The following is a 16,227-nucleotide window of genomic DNA, read 5'->3' on the forward strand; positions in this document are numbered from 1 at the left end:
GACGCGCGCACACACACACACACACCTCAGACCTCAGACATGCCCATCGCGGGAGCGATGATAGCGAACAGCTATGTTAGACATAGCAACTTGTGCTGGGATTACACCATTCAACAGCTTGCAAGGCTGATGAATTGACCGCCACTATTTTTAGCCTGGTATCCACCACACAGCTGTTTGAAGTGACTTTTTCTGGCCAGTGAATCCCTATTTTTCATTTTTCCATTTTTTCTTTTTTTCTTTTTCTTTTTCTTTTTTTTTCTTCTTTTTCTACACACACCACATGTGCACACCACATACTCCGGCATACACTGGCTGTTGGTAACCACCCAGGAGAATGAAAGAAAAGTCAGGAAGAGTCTGAGAAAGAGAAGAAAGACGTGTGTGACCATAATCGTCGGGAATCGAACCCGCAACCTATCGATTGGAAATCGCTGCACATACCACTGCACCATATGGGACACACACACACACACACACACACACACACACACACACACACACACACACACACGTGTGTGTACGTATCAGACCCATCCCCTCGATAGGGCGGAGCCTCCGGGCCTCTCATTATCTGTATGTGAGAATATTGCTAGTGCAGGCATATGCTGAGTGGACCCTTGCCCTTGGTCTTGCTCTCAACGAATTCATGTTCAGTATGGAATGCACCAGAAAATACTTGTGCTTGATACCATGCAGGTACAAGTACATTAAATTTTACTTCTACATCTACATAGACCCCCGTATAAGAGGCTTAAGAAAAAAAACAAAAAAAAACAAACAGAAACTTCTACATGGATTGAGTACATGTACATGTGAACATCTACATGTACATTGTACTTGTACAAACACATGATGAAGGTGGCGGATCAGCCATATACACTTATTCAATTAATGGCTACGGGTTTGTGCGCGAATATCAGATCGTTTCTCGATACGCGTCCGTGTATTTTCCTTCCGTGCGCGAGCAGCACTTCCTCCCATCCCTGGCCTCAGGGCGTAGCGCTGCGCAGATGCGAACCTGTCCAAAAAGGGGTGCTAGTCGTCGTGTGGTGTGGTACAGATGTGGACCATGTCTCATCGTGTGACCCTTCAACCCGCTCTATGACTGGCTTCCGTGGCTAAAATGATTCCTGGCCTTTCTCCAGTTGGTATGGGCTCTTCAAACCTTCAAACACAGAGCTTTAGCTCAAAGAACAAACGAAGTCATATTTTGTGTGTGTGTGTGTGTGTGTGTGTGTGTGTGTGTGTGTGTGGTGCCACAGGTAAAGATCGATGGGAACAACCAAAGACCATGATAGGCCATTAATTAATGCCATGGGAAAGTACAAAGAAAAGGTATAGTGTAAAATGCTGAGCACTGTTGTTGCTTCAGGTACATTACATGCATTACGAATTGTGCAAGAATATATTTTATAACGTTAATGTGCATCCAATACACCACACCACCACATTGCGCTCTTGGCCGATCCAAACTCTGCACTCACATCACCATCACCACATGCACAGCGAGGACAATTCCGGTATATAACACGTTAGATTGATATTGACAATGACCCTCCAGACAGCTGTTTCGCTCCTCCTGAGCTCATCAGTGGAGGCATAATTATGATGTTGAATGAAAGAACAATAAGAATAAGGTTAATGTGCATGTAAGGTTACTCCAGGCCGCTACGATTATCAGCTAAGCCAGAAGCTGCAGAGCAAACATTCATAAGTCTCTGACTTTACCGCACAACCAACACTACAGCGTGCACGTGGTTATACTAATCTCTAATTTGTACAATACTACAATACAATGATGCTAAATGCTAGCACGAGCTCCAAAGGCTGTTGCCACTAAACGTGAAGGCGCTGGAGCGAGTCCAGTCTGGCGCTATTTATACAAAGCGGGCACCGACAACTGGGCGTATCGAGCTTAGCACGTACACGTCCTTGTCATACCAAGTGTTCCTCTTACGTGTACTGTAGCCGTGTAGATCGGAAGAATGGTATGTACGTACACGTTCCAATAGTGTGTTTCCTGAGGGCAGTCGTGCGTATCTGCGTTCCTGGATCACTCTGCTCTGTGCCAAGCCCACTGAGCCCTCAGCTCCATCGGCTCTGCCTTACTTTCACTCTCCCTCTCTCTGCTCAAAAGACCTACAGTTGATTATGGTATCAGTTATTGTTATTATTAATGTATGACGATCTCGAGATCTGTGGCATGGGCGCTGGAGCAGTGGAGGAGAAAGCATTACATTGCGGGTCGATGGTTTTGACCAGGCGCCAATGCCAAGTACTGCTCTTGGTAAGCCAGTAGTACAGCACAGCAGTCATTAGTTTATCGCTTTCTTTGTACATGTATTTGACCCCACTGATTTCCCTGATGCACTGATGTCAGTGGTCAAATATTATTGACTGCGTTTATACGACTCCGTTTTAGAGTGTGTGGAGGTCAGTGAGGGCTTGTGAAGCCGTCCTCTCACCAGCTTGTTTGGATTCACGGGAAGCCCGAGTTTCGAAGTCTGAAGAAATGTTGAACGGTCGCTGCTAGGACGACGACCACACCATAGCTTAGTGGTAGAGCATCGCTGGTCATAAGTCAGGGTCCCTGGTTCGAGTCCTGGTGGTGACAGTCAATTGTTTTCTCCAGACTTTTCCTGTTTGCACCTTTCCCATTAAATTTTGTGAATACCTATTGTCGACTCGAATGCCTTCCTTCGATATTTTAAAACTTAATAGATTCTTTCTAAACTCGGATGTTGAGCCAACATTTTGTCCTTTCTCTTCAGTATCCAAGATACTTTTTATCTAGAGATTATAGCCAAGCCAAACTCGGTCGGTCTATACATCATGCTATACCGCGTTAACAATGTGAATACATGTATACATAAGAAGAAAGTAATGGGAATGAACGTGGTTGGCCGCAGAGCGCAAATGTGGTGGTGGTGAAGTGGACGCAGAATGAGTCTACATGACTTGTTACCATGAATGACAATGACACTGGGAATTGTAACTGTCAGAAGAAGGAACTATGCGCACTGGACGGAGCATGTCCAACGGAGAGCCTCGTGTATAAGGCAAGAGTCACCACAAATGCAGATGAGAAGGAATACACCGGACCAACAGGTATACGGAAACGACGCTTCACGCAGCTTCATTGTAACAAAAAAGAGGTCTAAGAAGACAACACTAGCCAACACTCAGTTGCACTGTGACTGCTATTTCACACAGTCCGCCGGACGTTTCTTGATCAACGTTTCGGTCCCTGTGACCATCTTCAGGATGCAGCAAGGCAGACTTTGAAACTTCTCCGGCTTCCATGCCAGCCACGCCACAACCAAGCACTGAGTGTTGGCCAGTGTTGCCATAATAGACCCATTATTTTGTTGTAACACTGAGCAGCAACATTCAAATAGCGCTACAACTACCAGCCATCTCTGCGCCACAGGCAACGCCAGAAGAGCACACGCCTATCACAATACGTCTGGGCAAAGAATTAAGGATGGGGGGGGGGGGGGGGGACTTCCGAAGGGGGAAGGAATGCAGCATTCAATGGGTGGTGCACCGGAAAGCAGTGGCCTAGGCTACAGCAACAAAACTCTGAGAGAAAAAGTGCAACCTATGCCTTGCGGACAAATTGCCAATCGCGCACGCACCTTTCTCTCAGCAAGAGGAGTGAACTTGTCTTAAAGTGCTACCACGAGAAGAAGTACTACCTTCGGCACTTCGCACCATCCACTGGCATCACCTAATCAACTGGCAGACAACCAGTTCCAATGCCTATCAGGTGAAATATTCACGCCTGGCCCAGGTGTTAGTACATGTACCTTCCTGGAAGGAGAACATCTCACTTGAATACTGACCAGGAACGGAAAAGTACCATATCTTAATGGCAAAAGACTTGACTAAAATCACAAAATACAGCCTGTGAGTGAATGCTTCCTATCAACTAGTGCACAAATGTGCATGAAAAAAACGGTGCATCACAGATGGACACAATTCAAGAAAATATTGCTAAGGCAGTAAACGAAATCAAACGTAACGATAAACTGATTCGGATTGCCGGGGACAGCAGAATTGGTACAAAAAAATTGAAATGTGTAGGACAGCGCATGTACTTGTATATGACAACTCATCAATGTGAAGCCGTTTGGAGCGGATAGGATTCAAATGAGCAAAATTGAATAATTTTTTGTGCTTGGGCATGGGCTTGCCAATTTCTCCCTAGGGACAACAAGTCAATGGAGGCAAAGATGCACTAGAAAACGGTAACACCACAAAACACACACACACACACACACACAAACACACGCGCGCACGCGCGCACACTACCATAACATCTAACGAGGAAAACAGACACCATCGCCACACTCAGACCCGGCATCATATCAGCATGCTAACCGAGTATGAACCAATGTCCATATGGCGCTTACACAGAACTATTCTAAAAGCATGCCTAGCTTCCACTGCACTATTCTAAAAGCATGCCTTGATTCTATTGCCCTAATCTAAATGAGATCGCTTACAATATTCCAATATTGGACTTCCGATATTGCCCAATTCTAGGGACAGTATGGTATTATGCCGACACGGTGGCACTGAGTTTGGCAGACTAACATGTTATGCCAGGTGACTAGTAGCCACACAGGTGACTAGTAGCCACACAGATGACTTCGCTAGCACTGGGTTTGTTTTCTCTTTCTGCGAGACAGTCAATCCAGGCTGCAGACTCTGATGCACACCCTGACAGCACAGTGGTGAAGATGACTCGGTTGATCAGCTATGCTAGCGTACCAAGAGGGCTGCACACCCTGACAGCACGGCGGCAAAGAAGACTTTGTTGATCGGCTACACCAGGGTACCAAGAGGGCTCTCCTCAGCAAGGGCATTGTCTAGCTCAGCCGAGCCGCTCTCTTCCATCTCAGCCAGCTCTTTCAGGAGCCCAGCCCGCTTCTTCTCAAAACGTCGCTCGATAGACTCCCTCTGCCGTTCCTCTTCATTCTGCAGCATGCGTAGGAAGTTGTCCAACTCCGGTAGGGTGAAATCAATCCAGTTGATAGTGGATGTGGACTGCTTCTTTTTAACGGCGACAACGGGACTGCTGACCACCTTAACGGAATCCTTCTTTTCAGGAAGTGTCAGGGATGATTTGACAGCTGGCGAGTCGAGAGTGCTGTGTGTGCTGCCCGCTGACGCGATACCCGAGTCAGTGGCAGGCGGCTGCATACGCTGCAGTGTGGGCGAAGGCGGAACAGAGTGCTTCACCTCGCGCAGTTCTAATCCTCTATTGGAGTTGGCTCCCCAGAGTAAGGACAGGAGCAGTGGCCTCTCTTCTCCGTCCAGAACACGACCAATAAAGCGCTTGCCCTTGCGCGCCTCGTGCAGTGCGAAGTTGCCTGGCTCATCAACTACACGATACGCGGCAATGAGCTGTTCGATGAGCTCATTGACGGTGGTCTCGGAGCTAATGAGTAGCGTCCGGTGACAGTTGGCAAAGTACATCACCTGCAGCGAGGCCCTTCTGGGACCTTGGTTCATTGCATTGTCGCCAAGATGTAGGACATGAATAGGATTGGACAGCTTCAGCTGCACCTCAATGTAGCCCTCTAGTGCTAAGCCATCAATAGTCACCCACATCAACTCTCTACCAGACTCTTTGTTGTAGTTGACCACACGCTCGGTCACATCCTCCACAATGATATCCTCCACGTTGCCAGCACAATCAGACAGCGTCGGCGGCTGGCCGTCTTCACGCAGCAGCGCCTTTCGCGTCGTTATCAGAGTGAGCCTACCTCTGTTTACGCTCTTCCCACGTCGCAGCGTATCCGTGCGGTCTACAACCAAGTCGTAGTGCATGCGAGCACGGACGGACACACGACGCCTCGACTCTCTGGTCAACTTGGTCACCACCGGCCTCACCAGAGTGTCACTGTCTTCCGTTCGACTACGCCGAATGACTCGCCGGCCTCGCCTCAATGCATGCTGCCGGTCATCAATTGAAGCTTTGCCGACGGGAAGACTGTGCAGCTCCGGGGCGTGGGCCGCCGGTGCTGGCTTGTCCGAGTAGAGTCGATGACGCGAGCCACCACCACGACTAGCACGGTTAGTACTTGCACCACCACCACTGCCACCAACAGCGCCCGTGCTGCCAGCAAGCAATGCAAGTCCGCGGTCACTGTGCGAATGCATCACACTGGTTGCATGCGTCAACTCTCCGTGTGTTCTTGCACCACCAACGCCACCGCCGCTTGGGCCTCGCCGCTCCGGCGGTTTGTCAAACACAGCCAGTTCCTTGCTGCCGTTGGTCGGCGACGACAGGTGTGTGTGGTTCATCACCGGTAGGGACTTGGAGGTCTTGGGGCTGAGTGGTCCCATAGCTGGAACCGTCGTTTCCCTCGTCCACCAGTCATCGGGCTGAGCTCCATCATCTGATGTGCTACTGGTCTGCTGTCCCATGTTACAGGGCGAGGGATGTAGAGAGGGACAAAGCTGCACCAATATCACAGACACAGAGTAAACACAAGCATTGAGTAAACACTAGTAGAGAGGGACGAAGCTGCAACAAGTGCATATATACACACACACACACACACACACGCACGCACGCACGCACACACACACACACACCATTGGACGCCCATCGCCGGAGGCGATGATAGCGATGCTACGGCAGAAGCCATAGCAGCTTGTGCTGGGATTGCACCATTCAACAGCTTGCAAGCCTGAAGAATTGACCGCCACTATTCAGCCTGGTCTACACCACACAGCTATGAAGTGGCTTTTTCTGGCCAGTGAATCCCTACTTTTTGGTATTTTTCATCACACACACACACCCACAGACACACACGCACACACATACAAAGACACACACAAGCGCCCACTGCACTTGAGCTGATGGCACGTCAGGCTAGAGCATTCGGCTATGCTAAGCACTATAGCAGGGATGCATGATGCTACCCGATCTTGCTGACACCAGGGCTGTCGTCAGCCTGGAACCGGGGGCAGGGGTCAGTTTGCACATAAGTCTGAACTTGCGCATAGTCTCATAACATTAGGTCCACGTACAACTGTTGACACCGCACACTACATCAGTCCAGCACACACTATTACGGCTCGCTGACAGCATGCACTTTCCCATAGATTCGTACGTCACTGACTACTTGAAGTAGAATACATGCAATGTAACCTAGAGTGTAATGCAAACAGCAAAGGCACTACCTCACATGAGAGTGCTCAACTCCTACAACTTACAAGAGCAGGAGCGAAATTGAGTCTTAATCATGCTGTATTTTTTATTAGGGCTGAAACAATATGCAAAAACTGCTTAACAATAACACCTTTAGCTAAACAACCGATGTATCGATATAACGATATTTCAAGCTGGCATTCAGCAGTGATAGCGGAGTGCGGCTGGACCGGGACAGTAGTCCACGTGCTGGACCAGTCTACGCACTAGCTGTCTACTACCAGTGTACAATGCAGTGAGGACAGTGGCACCATGCCAGTGAACAGCACGGTCCGAACCCGGTACACCGTGCACACAGCACCAACAGTACTGTTACTTGCATTCTAGCACCTTATACACATACATGTACTGAAGAACATACTAGTGCAGATTGAGCAGTAGGTATCGTTATATCATTAGTGACAGCTAACGATAATCAATACCTTCCTTTTTAGCGATCAGCAAACGGTTAATAGATCATATTGTTCGGTCCTTTTTTATGATCTTGCATAATGCAACAGATTGAGTTCTTCAGCTTATTTCTGCTGCCAAAGTCCCATTGTTAGCAAGTCCACTGTCTCCACCGTGTCGCAATAGAGAGGTTCCGCATAACGTAATTACGTTAGTAAAAAACGTAGTCGATCTACGGAAAGTCGAACGTAAACTGCATGCGCATCTGTGTTCCGCCATACAGAGTTTTCAAATCACGTAGCTGCCCTTGGCAACTCCGAAAGTGGCAGTGTACGGCCGGATTGACCTGGGGAGAGAGTCATACATTTGTGCACCAATCCACTTACGGAGCACCTACGTGATCAGAGCCCTATCTGCGTACTCTCCGTAGACAACTTTCCGCTAGTGGAGTGCAAACTCGCGAATTCACGGGTTTTTCCCGCCCACTAACGTAAAGTTGCTTAACTTTACGTAGTGCGGAACCTCTCTAATGTCTACAGCCCTGAACACCATCCACAACACCCTGGAAGCACACAATTGTAATGTCTACAGCCCTGAACACCATCCACAACACCCTGGAAGCACACAATTGCGCACTGCTGAAATACTACGGCATGTACTGTTGTCATTAGAGAGGTTTCGTTTCACGTTGTTCTGCACTACACCGTGAAATTTACGTCGGTGTGGCAAATTTTGGCGTCGAAACTCCCGTTCATGACGTGAGCTGAGGTCAACTCACGTTCGACGTGAACGCGAGTTTTGCAAATTTAGCCTTGCTATCAGGTTGGGATTATTGACTCGATTTTGTCGATTTTGCCTAAACTAGCTATAAATAATATTTGTGCGACTTTGGCCTCACCAAAAATCACTTTTTCACTTTTTGAAGTTTTCGCTCCTGTCGGCAGCGAAACGACGTGCTTCACAAGCAACGTGAAACGAAAGCTCTTTCTGAGCTTGCTTCAACGCAAAAAATTGACGTTCACGTAAGAGCACAAATCACGCGGGTCGAAACCTCTCTATTACCTAAAACCGTCATCCATTTAATTTCTCACACCACCCTGTTCTAAAATTCCTAAGAACGTGTGCATGTTGCACACCGCTGCTTTGCATGTTATGATTGGAAGCTGTGGCCTTAGTAAAAAATAATAATAAAAAAATGTTGCTACACCCACTCACATGCCAGAGTAGTCTATCAAAAAGCATCCTCTTTGATGCAAAACTTATCTATTCTTCAACTTTTCGGACATGACCGATCCTTGGGTGGAGCACTGCTTCACTAGTCCGGTGACAGCAGATGATGAAGCTATCAGCATTAAATAGGATGTTTGGGGCAAGCCGACCCAATTTTCGCAAAAGAAACAAGTGCAGATTTGACCCCGGGAATACGGTTTGCTTGTGCACTACAGCCGGTGCTGATCACCGTCACAATACACTACACTACACTACAGTCATGTACTATGCAATGCATAGACAGCTAGAGTAAAACCTGTAACTAAAGACCACCGTGACTAGCCACCAGCCTGGTACTACAGACCACTTCACCAGGCACGGACGGTCGTACATTCATAAAAGGTTGTGCGGTGCAAACCTCTAACTAAGGACCACCTGCCACTAAAGACCACTTTCTCTGGCACCAAGGGGTGGTTGTTAGTCACAGGTTTTACTCTACCTTTGTGTTCAGGTCGGTGCTGGTCCCCCTGATCAGGCAGCTACTAGTGGCACCGAGGGCTACTCCCCTCCCCCCCCCCCCCCTCCCCCCCCCCCCCGAGTCTGGCTGGGCTCGTGATCTTGCATGCATGGTCAGTGGGGCCGTCCGTAAATACAATCATGTATTTACTTGGAGACGTCTAACAGGCGTTTCTTCCTTGACCCACCACCCCCACCCCCAGAAACGCAAAAAATGCAGAGTAATACCACTCATAATCAACATCATACTATCAAGAGCATAAAATTATAACGGGGGGTTATATACTCTTGATACTATGCACACATATACAGTACAGTCGACTCTACTTATAACGAAGTCGCATATAGCGAATTTCGTGATATAGCGGACCTTTGTCCATGTCCCTGCTTGAACCCATTCAAAATTGACCCTTTATAGCGAACAGTTATGTGTCCCTGTAAGCTGTCTACTCTGCCCTGACGCGTGCAGTGTAGTGCGTCTCAACGCCTACCTGTACTAGCTGTAGCAGTGCTACATTACCGGTATGTACGTGTAAAAGCGCGGTATGGTATGCATGCACTCCGAAATGTATTTTTTAGAAACGCCTTGTGGGCGAACCCACCCACCAGAAACGCCTGTTAGACGTCTCTTTGGTAAATACATGTATTTACGGACAACCCCTAAGCCAAAAACTTCGTACGGAAACAATTCACCTTTTACAACCGGCCCAAAGTCGAACAAGGTAGTGTGCCACACCATGGGTATTTCACTCCTCAATATTCGTCTTATGGAGCACTCTTGGTAGGTTGCTCTAGTGCTGCTGCATTACGCACTGCCCGCTACTTTTCGTAGTTAGAGCACTCTTGATGAGCTATCTTAATGTCTGTGGTGCCTCCTTGCACCATGGCTGGTAGCTCGGCTTACTTAGAGTTCGAATGGGAACGAGAGAGCTTGGAAGCTCAGGGCCCTACGCTATGCTTTGTTGCCTAGCTCATCGTGCATGTGTTAGAACTGATGAAAATGTTTTTTTTCCTTTGATTAGCTACATCATTGTATTGCAAAAACGTTTCAATGAGTTACTGAAGTAACGTCTTCTGCATAGCTATGGGACCGGCGCTGACTCTGCCGATCACGGGCGTTCTGAAGTCGACGGGATGTCTGTCCTGACGTTTCCTGGAACCGGCGCTGACTCTGCCGATCACGGGCGTTCTGGAGTTGACGGGATGTCTGTCCTGACGTTTCCTGGGACCGCGCTGACTCTGCCGATCACGGGCGTTGTGGAGTCGACGGGATCTCTTTACCGACGTTTCCTGTGACCGGCGCTGACTCGCCCGTTCACGCTTATTTTGGAGACGACGGGATCTCTCTTCCAAAGTATGTTTTTGTCTTTTCGCTGACGCATCCTATCACCTATTTGGCAACTAACGTCCAGTATAATTGCATTTCCTCCTCGTCTCCCTATTTCTTTCCAAAAAATCTCCCTATACATCAGGGAGTCGTATACATAATACGACGAATATTGTGGCGAGCTGTTTGTGGCCGGCTGTGTTTGATGGTACGGTACGGTACGGGACAGATACGGGATGGCGCCAGCAAATATTGTGGCCAACTGTCTGGTTTGTAACCAACTGTGTTTGATGGTACGGTACGGTACGGGACAGATACGGGATAGTGCCAGGCGTGACACAAACAAACAAACAAACACCAAATTAAAGCTGTGTGGACCCTGGCTAGCGCCAGACGTTACTGAAGTAACGTCTTCTGCATAGCTACTGGAATAAAGGACAAGTGATGTGTTGCAGCCTCCTCGGACCAGCACCAATACATGGGCCGGAGGCAGCTCCCACGGAGCGATGCGGACGAGTGCCTTGTTCAAAGGAGGCGTGGGGGTCCTCCCCCCCCCCCCAGAAAATTTTAGGAATTTAGAAGGCAAATCTTGCACTCTGGGCGCATTTCGGTGCATCTCCTAGCCCCTGGGCACAACTTGCAAGTCTGATATTCCAATGCAGAATACACTAGATTCAGACTGTGCATCTATGACAGTTCACTGTATGTAGAATGTTCCTGATGACTGTGTAATCCGTTTTTACGACTCCGTGTACAAAATCGTACATCGAAACTTTTCGTCCCCGGTTTTGGACGTTCCACGTGGACCGACTTTTCGGGAATTTGGTACAGCCATGGCCGTAACGGCCACACCAGTGGCGCCGGCCCTGCAATAGATTCCAGCAGCACCTCGAAGACTACAGTTTCTGAAAGCCCCATGTCTAGCTGTGGTTCTACAGGTATGACAACGTGAAAATAGACTATGCTTCAAGTGAAAATTTCAGTGCAAATACCAATCCGTACTAGGGCACACCTTCCCCACTTCGGTGCAAGTGTGCGAAATTTATTGGGAGTATAGGTGGGGGGTCAGAACCAGTGTGGCACTAATAATATTTCCTGTGATTTTTGAAGCAATGAAATATTGCCTGTTTAGGTCCAATTTTCCTAAAATAATAATATTCTCGGTGGATGGGCCCGGACCTCCCGCCTTTTCATACAATGATGTACTGTAGTCCCATCAATGAAGAATGCCTTCCAACGATAGGGCTCACAGGGCATTGAAGTTTCCTCGGAACAACACAACACCATTCCGCGGCTCGCACCCGGAATATTTCGAGTAATGAAAGACATTGTCTGGTATGGCACTCGTGCATGTGCCTGTGTTCCTGCCGAGTGGCATATAGCACAACTGTGCTAAAACCGTAACATACCGACTTTTCATCACCCGTGAAGCAAAATGCTCGTCTTTATGAACACTCAACAAAATTCGTTATCAAAACTATTATTTTTATCGGTCCAGTCACATCGTAGAATACTCGTCTGTGCTGACCCAGCCTAAACTCAGCACGGCTGTTAGCTGCACTTGGATCGCGGCAACTTAGTTTTCTGCACGTGAACCATGAAAAATCAATGCATGCTCATGCATGTTCATGCATAACCAGTCAGCTGGCCTGCTCGCCCACGCATTTGACAGGTAACAATTCCATCAAATTTGAGATATCGCTTCGTTCTAAGTCTCAAAACAGTTCTAAAGTCACCAAACCACGCTGGTAATCGATGGCTATTCAATGTTAACATCTTCAGGAAGACTTCAGCCGTTTCCCGAGAGTTTGGGCATCGTTGCCGTTATTTTTCACGGTGTTCTTCTTCCTCCTGTCTGGAGCTGCAATTGCATCCTGGAATTATTTGAAAGGTATTTCGTGCGGGTTGTGGGGGGTTCTAACAGGCATAAACTGACATCGCTATAGGATAACTGGTAACTTTCACCCTTCAAGGAGGTAGAGCAATGAGAATTTTTTTGTGGCGGTCGTCCAATTTTTGTGGCGGTCGTGGCTGTATTTGTGCACTTCCAAGGCTTTCATTCTGCCTGATACTACTCTCTACTGTATGGGAATCGTTGTTTAGGCATATGTAGCTGTCTTATTTGGTAGATCTGCTGTTTTCAATCACTTGGGACACTTTGTCTAGCCTATTTGTCTTTCGTTTGTGCCATCTATCAGTTTTGTGGGGTGCCTTGACCTCTATTTGTGAAGTTCTCGAGTAAAGACCTTAATTCTTGACTGGAGTCACGTCTTGAATTGAATTTGCTGGGTGAGCCCTCGTTCACGCAGTTGTACTTATCGTAATAGTCAATATCTGCTTGCTGGACGAACTAGCGGCTAGAATAGGGATGACCGAATGGTCCAAGTGTGTACTAGTACACGATTATTGTTTCCATCATCGTGAAATGCTCGTTGTGGAATTGCAGTCGTCTGCCTTTGGCACCGAGGACATGAGGAGAGTTGATTGTTACTTCTGCTCAGCAATGAAGCGATCATCAGCTCTCTTTGTTCTAATTATTGAGAGGACATACCGGCATCGCGATCAAGTAAATATTAGGCAAACCTCGCCAACCTCCAAAGAGAGTCGAAGATATTTTCTCCAAATGCAAAGACGATCTTTGTGAGTTTGTGACTTGCATTTGCGTGCATACATGAGCAAGTCACGGACCACGGCACGTGCGCGGTTACCATGCCATCTCGAACCGACGCCATCTTTCTAAGTAAGTTGCCGCTTCTTGACAGCCGTGTCAGCAGGGGTACAGGCACAACACTTTATGTCTACGAAAAAGATCACGTGCACAGGAGCCATGCTCTGCCAACGATGCTCTACTTTGTATACAAAGGTCATGTACAGTCTGCCCCACGCCGGGCATAGCAGCTGTGCTGCAAGCCTCAGTCGTTCAGGGAATCAGGGCTTCAAGGCATATGCACTGCTAATGCAGGCACTCTCCGAGACAGCAGTCGCGCAGGTGGAACCATTCTGTCAACACTATTACGTAGACTCTACGTACACGCGCACGTTAGTCGTTACTCCTTTCAGTAACACAAACACAACCGCAATCAACACGTAGTATGGTCTAGGGACTGAACAAGCTTCAACAACCCAGGCCACAGCCGCGATACGTGTGCCCCAATTCGACTCGGAAACAAGAAAGCCATCAAACATTCTTGCTTTCCTGTGTGCGGGCGCTGGTGGACATGGGCAGCTGGCTGACGGGAATGTGTGGTTCGGTCACATGAAATAGACACTTTAGTCTTTGCTGTCGACATTCCATGGTGAAGGGATAGTGAAGTCTCGCCTCCCGAGCAACGAAATCCAGACGCGGCCACTACCCGAACACGCGGCTCGAATCGTAGGAGCAACACTGAGCAGTTGCAATAACTATTGCCCGTGTACGTGTCGTTCGTCTCAAGGACGTGTTGTTAGCCCCAGTCAAGTTTCACAAGGACACAAACACGACCACTGGCACTGCACCATACTGCCAACATGCCCATTCGTACTGAGACACAAAATGCGTTCGGGGATGGGCAAGGCAACACGGAAACAAGAACGAAAAAGTCACAACAGGCAAATGTGCAAGAGCATTATGTGCATTAGCGCACAACTTAGATTGAAAAAATAGAAATCAACAAAGGAGCCTATACTTTCGCAAACACCAAACGGATATCTCCGCTACTGGATGTGGCAACTTGGGCCCCACATGTCAAAGACAAAGCCGCGAGAATAACCACCATTTATCCGCTACTCTTTCGGTGGGCGCACCCCAAATAATTGCGAAAGGGTTCTATAATAAATCCAAATCACAATGAACAAGAGTGCTAATTGCCGTTTAGACACTCACCCCTCATCAAGCTAAAGGTGGCTACGTCCCGAGCACTTCATCCACTCACCGAACGATTTACAGCTCAACTGCACTCAGCCACCACTGCAACACTACAGGAGAACAGCACCTCCAAAATAGTGGAGCGCGAACAACGCAAAACTGCACAAACAACACGAACACGGCCAGTGCAGTGTGTCTTCCAGTCTACACGACAAAGTCAAAGAGCATACTATAATTATGTATGGGCAGTGTGGCCTTTCCCTTCCACGGACAGTCTAGACTCTAGTTCAAGTAGTTGAGTAGTCTAGCTGAACGCACAGTCACCACCACGGTCCACACACACACACACATGCAGGTCTACAACTTACTTACTTACAAATACAAGCCCAGGGCCTAGGGCATAACCCTGGCCTGGGAGGGGGGGGGGGGGGGTAGCGGCGACGTCCACTACTAATAGTACTATTGAGTATTGTACTAACACTAGCACTGTCTGTGCTACCAAGACTCAAGCAAGAGTACTATTATTACAATGTCATTGTAATAATTATAGCTGGGAGCTAGTGAAGTTGTGTACTCTTGCAGTCTTGGTGCTACTAATACTATACAGTCATGTACATGTACAATGTAGGAACCGGCGGATTCTGCTCGAAAAGCAGTGAAATTGGCAGAACCATACAAACCTTACGGCGGGCAATTCCTCGAATTCTGCCCCATATCTTTATCCACATACCAAACATGCATGGAACTTACCAGAAAAAGTACCGAATTCTGCCAATTTTTCTGCCGGCAGAATCCGCCGGACCCTAGTACAATGTACAATGTAGAATGTACACGTAGGGATACTAAGGATAGTCTAGCGGCTCTAGCCGCCTTTTTACTGGTTGCGCTATGGTACATTGCCATTGGTACAATAATGGTCCGCCTTGCTAGCAGTGATTGGGATTTTAAATAATTGGCCGTAAGCATGTGTTGACTTTGGTAGTTTGGAGGCGTACTGAATGCAAGTACATGTACATGTACATGATTGTGTAAATACCTATGATTTTCTTGCACAGGGATACATGTACATGACGAGCTAGGCCACGGGAACGGGGAGGGGGGGGGGGGGGGGAGGATCAGAGAGGCCAGTATTAATAGTGTAGGATTCTACAGCAGCCCAAAAATGTAACGTTACAATACGATGTACTTGTATGTGCACATGCACACGTTACTGGTACATGACTGTATTGTGCATGTATTTCAACCGCCAATGAGGAGTGCCGCAGTTTCTTTCTTTCTTTTTTTAGTACATGTAGTTCTTACATCATCCTACTTGAACATGGACGGGGTGAGATAAAAACCGATAGTCAGTAACCATTGAGATACATGTACATGTACAATGTAGATCACACGCTCATCGAAATACTGCCTACTGGTTATACATAGACCCAGCAGCTTCCTTCGCCATGGAGCAGCCTACATGTACATGTGTCTTCCTCAAATGAGGAATCGCTGTCAGCGTTGATGGATAGATATCTTCCACATAAACGGTAGAAATGTTTCTTCAACAACAGCTAAACTTACATGTACACAGTGTCGTGGATGTACAATGTACGTGTACAGGCATGTGTAGAAGCTGGGACGAACTTGGTCATTTGAAAAATAATTTGAAACAGTCCACTAGTGGCACTACTCCACACTGCGCTCCTGACCCACATTCACAACACACGG

At 47.8% G+C, this 16,227-nt stretch overlaps 1 protein-coding gene across 2 annotated transcripts; it reads right to left on the reverse strand.

Annotated features, from left to right (window-relative positions):
* Positions 1-3,832: 3,832 nt before the first annotated feature.
* Positions 3,833-14,778, reverse strand: LOC135814144 (uncharacterized). 2 transcript variants are annotated; one of them, XM_065327215.1, is made up of 2 exons: positions 14,585-14,778; positions 3,833-6,474 (listed from the first exon to the last, which is right to left on the reverse strand). In XM_065327215.1, the coding sequence occupies exon 2, from the start codon at positions 6,439-6,441 to the stop codon at positions 4,834-4,836; it is 1,608 nt and encodes a 535-aa protein (XP_065183287.1). In that variant the 5' UTR covers positions 6,442-6,474; positions 14,585-14,778; the 3' UTR covers positions 3,833-4,833. The 2 variants fall into 2 exon arrangements, with proteins under 2 accessions (XP_065183287.1, XP_065183286.1); XM_065327214.1 differs by having other exon boundaries at positions 14,536-14,777.
* Between the last annotated feature and the right edge of the window lie 1,449 nt (positions 14,779-16,227).

The sequence above is a fragment of the Sycon ciliatum genome, chromosome 4 (genome assembly GCF_964019385.1).
Source record: "Sycon ciliatum chromosome 4, ocSycCili1.1, whole genome shotgun sequence".
Classification (NCBI taxonomy): Eukaryota; Metazoa; Porifera; class Calcarea; order Leucosolenida; family Sycettidae; genus Sycon; species Sycon ciliatum.

Excerpts from the sequence above, each read along its gene's own strand:
- LOC135814144 (XM_065327215.1), bottom strand. The coding sequence starts at position 6,441 with ATGGGACAGCAGACCAGTAGCACATCAGATGATGGAGCTCAGCCCGAT.